The 13,721-nt window shown below is 34.9% G+C and overlaps 1 protein-coding gene across 2 annotated transcripts in view; it reads left to right on the forward strand.

Annotated features, from left to right (window-relative positions):
• LOC106154350 (SRSF protein kinase 1) overlaps nt 1–13,721 on the forward strand; it is a 38,478-nt gene that overhangs the window by 2,897 nt on the left and 21,860 nt on the right. Inside the window, exon 3 of one of the 2 annotated variants that reach the window (XM_087014766.1) lies at nt 101–133. The exons of the other annotated variant lie outside the window; for it this stretch is intronic. Within the exon in view, the coding sequence (XP_086870892.1) occupies nt 101–133 (33 nt within the window). The remainder of the gene's footprint in view (nt 1–100; nt 134–13,721) is intronic. 2 annotated transcript variants of the gene reach the window in all.

The raw sequence follows: 13,721 nt of genomic DNA on the forward strand, positions 1-13,721 counted from the left end.
TGAAATTTTCGGTCAAATTCAACATTTTGTAACCACTAGCAAAGAATGACAGTAACAAAAATAATAAAAAAATTCCAATCTGATGTATTATATCTTTCAGCTCATTGGAAATTGTGAACACTGCCCAAGTTAGGTTAACTATATCTTACATCTCTGTGCATAACTGAAGTCTGCTATAATGATGGACAAAAAGACTTTACCCATTTAACAACATGCATTCGCATGAAAGTTGTTACCACACGGAGCTTATCTCTGCCCAGACTGAAACATGAGGTCACACATAATTGGGTTATACCAGTGCTCGTTGGATTCTCAGTTATTTTCATTATGCTATTCTTATAAAAACTTTTATCTCAAAAAGTGCACTATTGATATCATAGCAGTCTCAGGTCAACAGGGAATTTGTAAATCTCACATTATGAAAATGACACATTACATAATTGAAAAATAATAGCACTCCTAAATGCCAATTAATGAATCGGTGAAACAACCGCATCAATAACAGCCATCCTTGCTATAATGTTAATGGTTTGAATGGAAGTTGAACTCCCCATTGACTTAATTGATATTTGAAAATTTAATTGTTGGGAATAATTTGCTGGATGCAGAAATGAAATATGATATCTCTACCTTTAATGGCAAAGGATAGACATGAGGGTTAATGTATATTTCTTCTTTGTGAAAATTATGGCTTTCCCAAATTTAAATTTCACTGATCAAAATTTCTCCAGTTTTTAGTACACATACATTGATGAAACAAATCTAATATCTGATAAATGAATGATAGAGACAGTACAGATAACAAGATAGTAGATACATGAGTCTGACCTTGCTTTGATACATGTTAGAGCCTAAAAGTGGTGCTTGAAACTTATAATTCAACTAGGCCAAGTGACATCATTGTGCCTTCTGATCACATGGTGTAATACTATTTTGTGGCACAGGGAATGGTACCATGGGTATTGGAATGTAGGTGGATTTGAACCGTTGAAAGTAGTCTGCACACTGTAGTTACTGTATAGAGTTACACCGTAAAGCAACTCGATTACTGTTGTTGAATGTCACAACATATCTCGCGTGGCTTTGAATATGGAGAAGTGTTGTTATTGCCAATAGAGAGGATGAAGTACTTATACGTAGAGCAGAGAAGTATTTTTAGTATTTAACTGTCAGTCAGGTAACTGTATGGGAGTAGGTCACAGACTATTAGCCAAGATTTAATCCCATTCTTTCTTATGTTTTTACAAGGTTTCTCTTTTAAAAAACACACTTGCGATCTTTAGTAGTTACTCAGCTAGAAACTAGTCTGTTGAGAGAATTGAAGGGTTACTTAAAATGGTCGATACACTAAATGGAGTTTTTTTTTATGTCAGAAACCAAGCATTGGTGTGATTATGCATTTTGTGAAGCTTTGTGGTGCTTTTTTAATCAATTTACTGGACCAATTCTGAGATGAGTTTTGAAATTTGTGAGTGACATAGTTGTCCTGAGTATAATTTTTGAATTGAAAGTGTTGGGTAGAAAAGTTACTCAACTACTAAGTATGGTTAAGTGAATTATCATTATTTTTGACTTCAAAATAACCCAGCTTTTACAATTTAAAGCAATAATAACTCTTCCTTTGAGATTCAAAATTCCGCAAAAAATACATTGTAAACAACGCATGGAAATATATTCTATTGCATTTTACCACTGAAACGGCCATTATTGTAGTAAAACTAAAATCTGTGCTTGTCAATAGAGCTTTCGATGCCTTTCTTCCCGGTCGTTAAGTCATCCGTTGCCAATGAAGTTAGGGTGTCACGCGGATTCTCGTGTTCATTCGAGACCAAAATAACTTCTGGCGCCAAAAGTCTGATGCAATAGCAGAATAAGTCGGATTTTTTGTACAGTAAGTCGGATAAAGAAAGGCCCAGAATAGCACAGATAGCACACATTGTAGATATAAATGCATTTTGAGCAATAAGACGAATATATCTTATGAATCTTATATTACTGTTATGGTGTTGTTGTTGTCTGCTTTTCCCGCGGTTTTAAGAAGGTTACCACAAACTATCACTCGATATCGCGAGACTGTGCAATGTCAGAAAGGGCTCCGTCAGTTTAAAATCTCTTCTCTAAAATCTCTTAAGAGATTTTAACAAAAAACCAAACGTTTAGGAAAAAAAACCCTGGACTAACTTTGAATGCAGGAATGGGGTCGCCGACCATTGGTAAGTACGGGAAAATTGCCGTTTACTCCAGGAAAATCCAATTTTTGGCCAAAACGAAGAGTTATTATGACTTTAAGGCTTTGTATTGGTTTTGATCACAAGAGAGAAGGCTGCAGGTCTAAGGTGTGTTACATGATATAGGAGGAGTCCTTGTTATTTGTTGTCTTTTAAATCGGTTGGTATCCTGTTATACAAACTGCAGGTATTTATAGGATATATGGGACTTGCCTTTGCCTTTTCACACTTTTCACAGGGTTTTCTCTCTCATCGTATAGATTAGAATGTTAACTGCTTTTTAGAACTCTGCTTGAATACTATTGAAAGCTTTCATAACAAATTTGGTAAAAGTATTCTGAATGTGGACTATAATAGCCAGGATATACATATTGTGAAAATTGTTTAAAATTTGATAAAAAAAAAATTGCAGCATGTGAAGACAAAAGGCATGCCACTGTCAACCAAGTCGGTGGTTTTTGTTAATCTGCACTGAATGAAATAATAATATATATGTTTAAAGGTTTTGCACCAGTGTATGTTTCCCATGTCACAGGTAATTCACAGTAGTTTTGATTAATGAATAGAATTGCCTTCACTATGTAGGTGTGGGTGTTGTTTATGAAAACTTCAGGTAATCCAGGTGCATGGTGTAGATGTCTATAATTAGGCCAGGTTTATGCCCTTACCCTGGCGCCAGCCCTGTGTACTTGTGAAAACAATGGACTTAGGCGAGTGTGTTGTGTATGTGTCAGTGACCCTCTCATTGAGATGTATATTTATCCATGCCAGTCATGTTGTTTATCAATATTAGCTCTTTACGATAAACCAGTGTATGGAATTCAGTGATGAGAAAAAATGGTTTAAGGGAAAAGAAAATAAAAAAAGAATAAATAAATAAGTTGATGTCTTTTCTTTGAAACATTCAGGTTGATTGCACTTTATTGATTAAAAAATGACATGAAAAAGTGTTGGTATTTGTGCTGAAAAGTGAACCAAAAGAATGGGATATGCATATTTTCACTACAGAAAAGCACTTTCTTCTGCATGCCACACTGTAGATGGAAATAGAAAATCAATGAATTTCAAATGGACACCTGCCTGGAAGCTGAACAAACAAAAGCTTTTGTCGATATGTAACAATGTGTACAAAATACTTTCTGGGTGCTTATGTGTGTGTATGCATGTTCACATGCATGTACATATGAGTATATTTGTGCAGGAGAACAGAACATCAAACGAGAGAGAGAAGGGGAGAGAAAGGAGAGAGAGAGGGAGTGAGAGCAAGGGCAAGAGAGAACCTGGCTAGTAAGTGGGAGGGGCACAAGTCATACATATAATAAATCGATGACTTCCAAAGATGCATTTTACTTATCTTCTTGATGGATACTTTTCACTTATCTAAGGGATGCATCTCATGTCCGATTATGTTCAATCGGACTTGTGATGGCAGTATTTAGATAATAACACTTCAGTTGAATTGTGTGTTTGTGTGTGTATGTGTAGGGGGGGGGGGGGGCACAATAATAACTGAAATTTACTTTTCATTTTTTTAAGTGTTTAATTGCAGTTTTAACTGCTTCAGAGTACATATTTGCCAATTTTTGTTGTTTCTCTGTGTTTTTGTTATGAACAAATTTTAATTGATGTAACAGTACTGCTTGTCTACTAGTAATTATGATAGTGCACTCTTACTAGTACTAATAAGAACCTTTATCCTCACAGATACTATCTTACTGGGAGCTGAAATGAAATAGTTGTTGTTTTATGGTAAATGCTCTAAGATGAACCTTGAGGCTTAGTTGGAATAGATGAACATCCTTTAACCAACTGAATCACATGCACACAGACGAACACACTTGTATCTAGTTATCAGTTCATGTGTTGACCATTATGGCCAGCTGACCATGTACACATGTGGTCAGTTTCGTTCAACATGCGTTGCCTAAAACAACGGGCCTGTTTTCGTCCTGACAAAGGAATGGAAATCATCTGAGATGGTTAAATTGAGACTGTTCACACTGCGTGACGTCATCTGAGACAGGAAAACGTGCAAGAACCCACTTTGTGGAAGGCAAACTTTTGAGCATTGAGGGTTGAATTCAGGTTGTTGTTTCTGGCACCATTCTTGAAATCTTGCTTGATTTTGCACTAAGCAGTAAGACTTTGAAGTATCTCAGATGATTCTCATTGCCATCAGTTAAAGTGAAGGTGTGTTTTTTTGTCTTTTGTCTAAATGTTTGTCTCTCAAATTTTTAGTAGGCATCTTACTAGTAAGGAGTTTATGCCCTTATCTCTTCTACCCCCATGATCTCCTTTCCTCCACTTATAGCAAAAGTTTTATTTTGCCTAAAAACCTGAAAATCTAACTTAGGACTGTAACAAAGTCTCTTTGACAAAAATATATATTATGAGAAATATTAAAATCTTATTAAGACACTAAATGAGCATTTGTCCAGATTGAATGTCTTGTAGAGTAGCAGGGATGGTTTATGCTGTATAATTGCTAAGTTTGAATGTAAAATTTGATGATAAAATATGGTAAACATATTCATTGTTTTTAATGGATATTATTGATCTGTTTGTTAAAGTAAATGCCTTTGGGTTTCGTAGGGTAAATTTCAAATTTGTCAAATATCAAAGCAGTCAGTGTTACTGTGCTCAAACAAATACACTTATCAAATAATATTAGTTCCTAGATTTTTATTTTTTATTTTGCTGCAATACTAGAAAGTAAAAATAGAATCACCTGTCATATATTGCCTGTGTGCCAGTTGAGGCTACAGAAGTAATTGCTGCAGTTGATACAAAGGTAATTGCTTCCAGTACTAATCTCTATACTTTTGCTGGAACATCTCTTATTATGAAGATAGACTTTGTTCTGAAATAACCATCAGATGTCAATTAAGGTTCTTTTAAAGTACAGTGTGGCTTTTGACAAACTTAAAAATAAGATGCACAATTTGGGCATATATTGTTTCCAATATCCCGGATGCTTACACTTTTCCTTACTTTAAGTGTAGACCTTGCCTAAATGTTTAACTTCCTGTGATATTCAGGCAGTGATTAACGTTTAGTGGCTAGGTGTAGGGCAGCATCCGTATTTGATTGATTCTACTTGGCTACTAGGATTTGAGGTAAAAGCCAATCAATAGCCTGGTAATGCCAAACCTTTCAATTATTTTATATCCTCCCTCTACCTGTGGAGTTCACGAAATGTTCCTCTTGTAGCTTTCTTCTGTTTATCATAGTTTAATCCTTTTACTGTCGTGTTTTTGCTTTACATTTACATATTTTTGCATGTCATTACTTTTTTTTGCCAGTGGGTTTCAATACACTATCATTATACTAACTAAATGCTCCATCTTTTTTCAAACACTCCAAGTATCATTTTGTATCAAATAGCCAAGTATTGATTTGTCTTGGTAGTCAAACCACTGAATTTATGAGTCTCTGTTCTTTTATGATATTTAGTCTGATATTTTATCAGTTTTACTTCTTTTTTTTTTGTTCTCTTGCAAAAAAAAAAATAAAATAATAATAATAAAAAATTAAAAAAAAAAAAAAATAAAAGTAAGTGGATAAATGAATGAATAGTAATGGAAAGTATTAAGAAAAAAGTAAACATGTTTATAAGCTGTACAAGGTAAATGGTAAGTGAAAATGAGCAAGTCTTGAAATTCGTCTTGAAGATTTGGTTTTGATCTTGATCACGACTGGCTTGATTTTTAAATCAAAAAGAAGGCAAGTATAAATACCATTCAATGATTGTATTGAATACTAGTAGTCAGTCAACAGAGTTCTTGTTTGTGCAGACACCATAACCCTAGGATGCCTCTGAATAGTTTGCTTTTCTGATTTTATTCCCCTTTTGCTCAGCAGTTGAATCATTGAATGACTTGGTCACTTTCAGATGTCACATTGATCATAGAACAATCCATAATCCACATAAAACAAACTCGAAAAGATTACACTTGCCATTATTACGCAGAAAAGGCGATCATAACTGACAAAATATGTTTTATTACATTTGATAAATCCAGGTACTTTTCCCAATTTTAAAAAATTTTATATGATAAGCACAGACTCAGATGACAAAAATATTTCATCTGTGGATTTTATCTTACATTTTTTGCTGTCAAGAGAATGCATTGATTGTGTTTCAAGACATATACTTTAAGTAGACAACAGATTGTATCAGGAAATTTCATATCATAGGAAGATGGCACATGTGCATATATTATTGTACATGTACAAATTTCAAATGCAGTATATGCATTGAAGGCAAATGCTGCAAAAGGTTTCAGGCTTCATGCCAATTTGGCAGAAGATTCACAGCTATATATGCCTACATAGACATTAGTCATACTGCAAATTGAGTGAACTGAATATTTTTAGAAGAAGCCGTTTGTACTCCAAGGTTCTGATGGAAATTCGAAAGGTTAATTTTATAAAGATTTAAATAATGTTTATAAGTAATTTTAAAAGTGTAGATTATCTTGAAATGTGTACAGATTACAGTACTTGATCAAACATTCCAAACACACTCCTTTAAGTATTTGATCTTTTTCAAACTTTTTGTATTGAATATTCAGTCAAATGAACATCTTACCTTTTGACATGAACCAGATTAATTTTTCTCACGTTGAACAGACCGACAAGGACATTTTAGCCTTAACTGGACAGGGTTGTTATCCTTGCAGTGTTCAAGAGTTCTAGATCATTTAATATTTCATCACGTGAGTTGATGCTCTAAGAAAAATGTAGCAGCTTAATGGGAAACTTATTCAATTAGGAATTGAAGCTCAGCCTTCAGGCCTTATAAACTAATTACTAGTACGCTATTGTGAACTAGAGCCTCAGATTTGTGAGAACAAGTGCCCAAAGTAACAACTCAAGCCACAAAATGAGAACTCCAACATAAAATAAGTAGCCATGAACATAGCATTATGGCCCACAAAATTGCTCATCTACCCATTCAGTACCTTCAGTATGAGCCAGAGTTTGTTTAGAGCACATTGCTGTCGTTAATATGTTGTTTGGAGAGTCAAATCCAGGAATAAGTTAGTTTGGGTTGTTTTTAGCCTTTTTATATATTCCATGATTATTTTTCTAAGATAAAGTATTTGTGACTCAAGTTGTTAATTTGGACATTTGTGCCTCCAAATCTAGGGCAATTACTGTTTATGAGGCCTGGCCTATCTAGTTGAATACTAACGATTCCTGATTTTTGTGTCACTCTTTGTGGACCTCTTGATGATAAATGTTTCTAATAAAATACATACAAACACAATGGACTGAAACGTGTATTAAAAAACACTCAAGGTAAGAGAGGTATGGTTCAATTAACAAATCTTTAGATATTTTAATTTGGCTAAAACAGGCTATTGCAATTGACTTGACCTTTCTTTTTCTTATTTGAAATATTTACTGCCAAATTTTATCAATAGTTCTCCCTTTTTCCTGTTCCTATTTTCATCTTGGTGGCAGGCAACAAACATGAGAAAATTTTCTTAGTTTTCTGTAAAAGATTTGCCTAGTACATTATTAAAGACAAAGTTGAAAGTGCCTTGATACTTCTTAATGTTCATAGATAGAGAAATACAGAAATAGCTTTCTCTTTGGCACAACTTGTCAAGATGAAAAATTGTTCAAGTTTGCTGAGAAGATAATTAGACGTAGTAATCAGCAACAAGATAAACATGTAGTAAAAGTTCTTGAATTTCATGAATGGCGCATGGATGGTTTAGTGCTCTACTGCAGGAATAAAACAGATGAATGAGAGAGCACTTGTTTACTGGTTTCAAACCTAAATTCAGGTAATCTGGCATCAAGAAAGAGGAAGTTCAGGATGGTGCGAAACCTTTTTTTCTGACAATATCTCATATTTGATGGCAAGAGTTCAGTTTTTCTGTGAATTTGTGTACTAGGAATATGGTGAACCGCAATTGAATGAATTTTTCCTAGAGTAAATTGTAAAAACTCCTCTCTCTCTCTCCTAAATCTGCTATTATAAGGCTAATGCCTTTCACAGAAAAATAAGCAGCAGGCATTACTGGATAAGTAGTCAGGCATACTACCTTCTGAGAAAAAAAAAGATAACAGGTTTAGACTTTCTTACTAGTTTTGTGCTACCCAACTGTAAAAAAAGACTTGTGATTTCACAATTTGGCTTGAAGGACTTACAGTTAAGTTGATTCCTGTTACCAGCAGTATTTTGCAGTAGCTCAAGGCTACTGGGTAGGAAGATTTAGAGTGGCTGACTTGAAATATTTGGTTTTAGTGGTTGTAGTGGTGGTCAGAGGTGGGTGGGGTGGGGAGTACTCTTAGAGAAAAGATCTGAATAGTTTATATGCTGGAAGTGCAAATAAAATGCCCGGTTCTATTTTTGCCATTCAAAGCAGCTGCTTCCATTGAGAATTACTTTGATGGATGATATTATTAGACTCAATATTTATTGACAGCACCTGGGCTTTCTCATTTTGCAAATTGAGACATGATCAGTTTTGACGTGGCCTGATTCACCTAGGCTTACTGTAAGAAATTTCAAAGCCATGCTGGCAGAAGAAGAGAATTATTTCCAGGAAAGGGCATTTTAACCACCATTTTCATTGGCCCACACAAAGAATAATAACATTTCTAGGTGAAGTGTGAAAAACATTGGGCTCCTTCTAGGACATAACATTATTTCTATAACCTGATAGCTGGGCAGTTTATTTAGAATTTAGGTAAATGAAAATTTAAACAATGTCTTATTTTCTTAAGTCAGATAGAAATATGTTTTACAGTTTAGTTTCTGGCTAAAACTTGCTGCCCTACAGTTAGTGTAGACAGAATTACTTGCAGACTGGTTTCTAAATGATTTTTTTACCCAATACTATAGCTTTTAAATAGGTCTAAATGTTGTCTTATTTTTCCCCACTATTCTTTATACATGTTTTAAGGTCTTAAACTGCCATGCAAAATGTGCAGAATTTTGTTCTTAAGAGAAAATGGAAAGATTTTTAGTAAATGTTAAGAAATCCAAATGTGCAGAATTCTGTTCTTAGGAGAAAATGGAAAGAGTTTTAGTAAATGTTAAGAAATCCAGAAAAATAAGCTAGCCATCCCCCCCCCCCCCCCCCCCCCCCCCCCCCCCCCCCCCCCCCCCCAAGCAAGACCAAGCTGCAAGACCATTCGGTATTGTACTAAAGATTATGAATGTGTTTGGTGTGACATGTGTATTGTGTTTTGAGCTGCACAGCAAGCACATTCCCCTTGCACATGGCTATTCTAACAATAACATTTGTGGTTGATTTAGTGGAGCTTTGTTTTTAAAACATTGGGCATGGGATGGGCAATTCTTGGAAAGGGATTCATTTCATAGAACCAGCAGACTTATTTTATTAGATAAGACTGAAGAAAGATAACAGTCAGATATTTATTTGTAATCTGATTTATCTCTATGCTAGAAGATATTTATGTTCAGTCTTTTCTTAGGCATGGATATCAGTGCCAACAGTCCAGATTCCCTTTCCCGTCAAAGGGATCTTTAAAAGATCTAAATGCAGAGAGTGAAATTTTAAGAACAGGCCTGATATTTGCCCAATATGAGGAAGAAATATACTTCTTAAAGTATATATTGATACTGTCTCCATTTGTTATGGGGGTCTTTTATGATTCTTGATTGCAAGAATTAATCTTATTATATTCATTGCATTTTTTTTGGTTTAGTTATATTTCTGTTAACTTAAGTTCCCTTTTAATTCTCTCTATACGAGTTTTTGTACCATACCAATTTGATTTGCTGTCTCAGTCTACCAGACTGTTCAATTTCTGATTGATGTTCATGTTTTCTATTCCATAAACTCAATAAAAATGACATTCTCCAGTCCGTATTGAATGAATTTACTGCCAAAATGTCCTAAGGTCAAGGAGTGGTGAGCATTTAAAATCAATGGTAGTGCATGGAAATAAAGTGAAATCTCAGTGAAAATGGATTCAGGCATTTTAGTTATTTCTGTCTTTTTCCCCACAGATGGTTCCATCACCTTGAAATCTGAAACCTTTGTCTACTGAGACTTAAACTGATCAGAAATGAGAAGAAATCAATACAATGTTACATTGTAGTCCGACATTCAGTGGCTTTTATTTATGCACTGTAGCACCCTGGGGCTAGTTTGCTTCAAGTCAAATTAAACCAGTCGATATATTTTATAGGACATTTAAAGAATTAAGCTTCTCAATTCATTTCACTGATTGCTTAGAAAGTGACCTTTCTGTGGGCGAAGGTATTTAGATATATAAATTTCAATAGTTTCTGTCCTCCTTTAATATTAACTTGTTATGAGGAACTGATTAACTCAACAGCAAACATAATAATAATAATAATAATAATAATAATAATAGTAATTTGTTCATTTACAACTCCTATAGGTCTGGGTGCCATACTTGGCATGCACACTCCAGTCTAGATCTTGTACAATATGGTGGCTCCTATGAGAAAAGTAACATAATGTATCCATTGATTAGCTTATTTGTTTGTTCTTCTGGTCGTTGTTTTTTTCAATATATTTGGTGAAATTATATGCATCATCAATCTCAAACACTTATTAAACTTTATTGATCACTTTTTCAGAATCCATATACTGCCATTTTGTGTTCATCAAACTGTTTCATGTAGGCTTGTATGTAACACTCTGGAAGTGCATAAGTATGTAGAGACTGGTGAAACATTTTACAAAAGGCATGGTGCTGTATTATGATGAAAGACATGCTCCTCACCTTGGACATATTTAAGTGTTTATAGTGTGGCTATATTATGTGCAAATACACACACATACTTCAGTTTGACATTCGTGTGCACTTTCTCTCACACACATGCACACTCACATACTTCTTCATTTAACTTCTATTATTCCATGGGAAACAACCTGTCATAAATATTCTCCATTAATATGATTTTTCGTTATGACCAGTGCAAAGATGGTAAACTCTGGGTTTCAAGATCAATATTTGATTGCTTCTTCATTGATTTTTTTCTATTTTAAATTAGTCTGTGTGGGCAATTTAACATAACTTAGTTGTTTTGGCATACTTGCAATTTTGGCATTTTTCTTTGCCAGTCAGGTAAGGTGATAGTGCATTGATTTTTTTCCTTAAGATAAACTGCAGTCCATGTTATGCCCATGAAGGTGAATTAGTAATTGAGGTATGTCTTCTCAGGAGGACCTTATAATGGAACTGAATAATTCATATTATATTGCAATTGGCAGTGGGAAATTAAACTGTTTTACTCTCTCTGGTTACCTTGAGCACTAGTGAGTTTATAAGGTATACCCTACACACTATCATCAAGGACATTTGATACATTTCAAAGGATTTCAGAAAATTTAAAAATGTTTTTTTTTTGTGCCAAAGAGACAGGTGGTTGACTTATTAGAACACAACTTGTGGATGATTTAGGCAAATTTGAGACCAGAACTAATTGAAAGTATGGCTTAATCTGTTCATCTTGTTAATATGCATGAGATGGGGTTAACCTTACTGCAATGTATGCACAGGACATATGTCTTCTTAAATTGTAATTAAAAAGCAATACAAAGCATAACCATGGTGAATGTGTGATGTTGTGTAAAATACTGTTATTCTACAGAATTTTTGTGAAACATCCAGAAAAAAAATTGTGGATAAATTCTATCAGCTGTGATGTTTTCAAACTGTGCTTGCTAATGTGCCTTTTTTTCTGTGTGATGAGTTCCCACTCTCTGAAATCGCCCAAAATCTCTCTTGATTTTAAGCCAAGTTGCTCGAAAGATTCCCGTAGAAAAAGTCATGGTGAAAAACCGAAATGAAGATTTAAATCCAAGATGAGATTGTTGTGGCAAGCTGGTGCACCACTGCAAACATGCAGCATTCACAAGTACAAAGGCACGTCTCGTAAGACTAACACACAGACTTATTAGATAATACAACACTGGTATCACATGTAAATTTAGACAAAAAGTAACAGCTTGTCCATGATATCTGAACAATATAGACCTGTTGGAAACCAGAATTTTCCTAGGCTGTTGACTTTGGAACTCTGAAATCTAAGAAACCAGGAAAGAAAGTTACAACCTGTGCTGCCAGTGCATCAGTCCACTGTTGATAACCTCACAGGAGCACAGGGGCTATTTATAAGGGCTTAACAGCAGAAGACTTGATAATAGGTAATGGAAACCAAGACGATTATACTCTTTATTTCATGGCAACAGACTGACAGAGGCAGCTAATATAGACGTCTTACAGATGCCAGCTTGCAGCAGTAATATTGTAGATTTTTCGTAAGCTGAACTGGCACTTCTATGAAAAACTGATAGCAACATTGTTACTTGAATTTCACAGCTTCATTTTGTAATAAAGTATGGACAGGTTTGTCTATCAAGTAATTGATCAGAGACAGTAACCCCATTCACACGAGACACTTTCAATCGCGATTAGTGCCAAATCGCGATTCTATCGATGTAAAGCTTCTAGTGTGAACGCAGTAGAGACGCCAAATCGCGATTCAAATTAATCCTACTCGAGAGGTGGATTCTATCGATGTAAACTTTAATCGCGATATAAAATTTCCTAGTGAGAACGGGATCGATGTTAACACCGGAAGTTGAGGACTTAAGGCGCGTGCATAGTTTCTATCGAAAGTACAATACAATACAATACAATAAATTTTATTTCATGTCGGGTATAAATTGAAACGAAACATTAGCTAAATACAGCTATTCGCCGACTGGAAAGTGAAAGAAAACAAACTGTCCACGCAATTTCAAGTTTCTTCGCAGTCAGCAAAATGGCCAAGAGGAAGTATGGTCTGAAAACTCAGTGGCAGCATAAACAAATATTTGGGCCGATGAGAATATTAAACAGAAAATAACACCGTACACACCGAAAGCATGGTCTTGAAGGCAGCTACTGCGCATGATCAACAGGATATACCGTGACTCCCCTAGCGAGCACAGTTGCAATTACCAGATCTAGCAAGGTAAATCGCGATTTCGTTTTTACATGTGTGAACGCAAAAAAGTGAATTTAGCTAAGCGCGTTAGAATCGCGATTCCCTAAATCTCGATTAACCATGTACGTGTGAATGGGGCTAGTGTAAGTAAGGAAGATGATTCTGGAGAAAAATTTATGATCATTGTAGCAAGGAGAGGGAAGAAAAATAGTTTGGTCATTTTTTTGTCTTAAAAAAGAAGTTTGAAGATTTATTGTGCAACTGATTGGTATGGTGGTAATGCAGCTGGTGGAGGCATAAGCAAAAAAGGAAAAAAAATCGGGCTATATGGAGAATTAAGAGAGAGAAGAAATTGATGAACTTGGTGCATTATTGGAAATTCATTCTGACAAGTAGTGGTTGGGGAAAAAGCAAAGGCTTCATTAGCAGACTAGTGTGACAGGAAAAGGAAAGTACAAATGAAGACATGTATTAAACAATATTATCCAATTACAACATCCTACAGGTTTTCTAGAAAAGCGTAATTGGAGATGTACTAA

This window comes from Lingula anatina, chromosome 6, assembly GCF_051362555.1.
Source record: "Lingula anatina isolate TDL-2025a chromosome 6, LinAna3.0, whole genome shotgun sequence".
In the NCBI taxonomy this organism is placed as follows: domain Eukaryota; kingdom Metazoa; phylum Brachiopoda; class Lingulata; order Lingulida; family Lingulidae; genus Lingula; species Lingula anatina.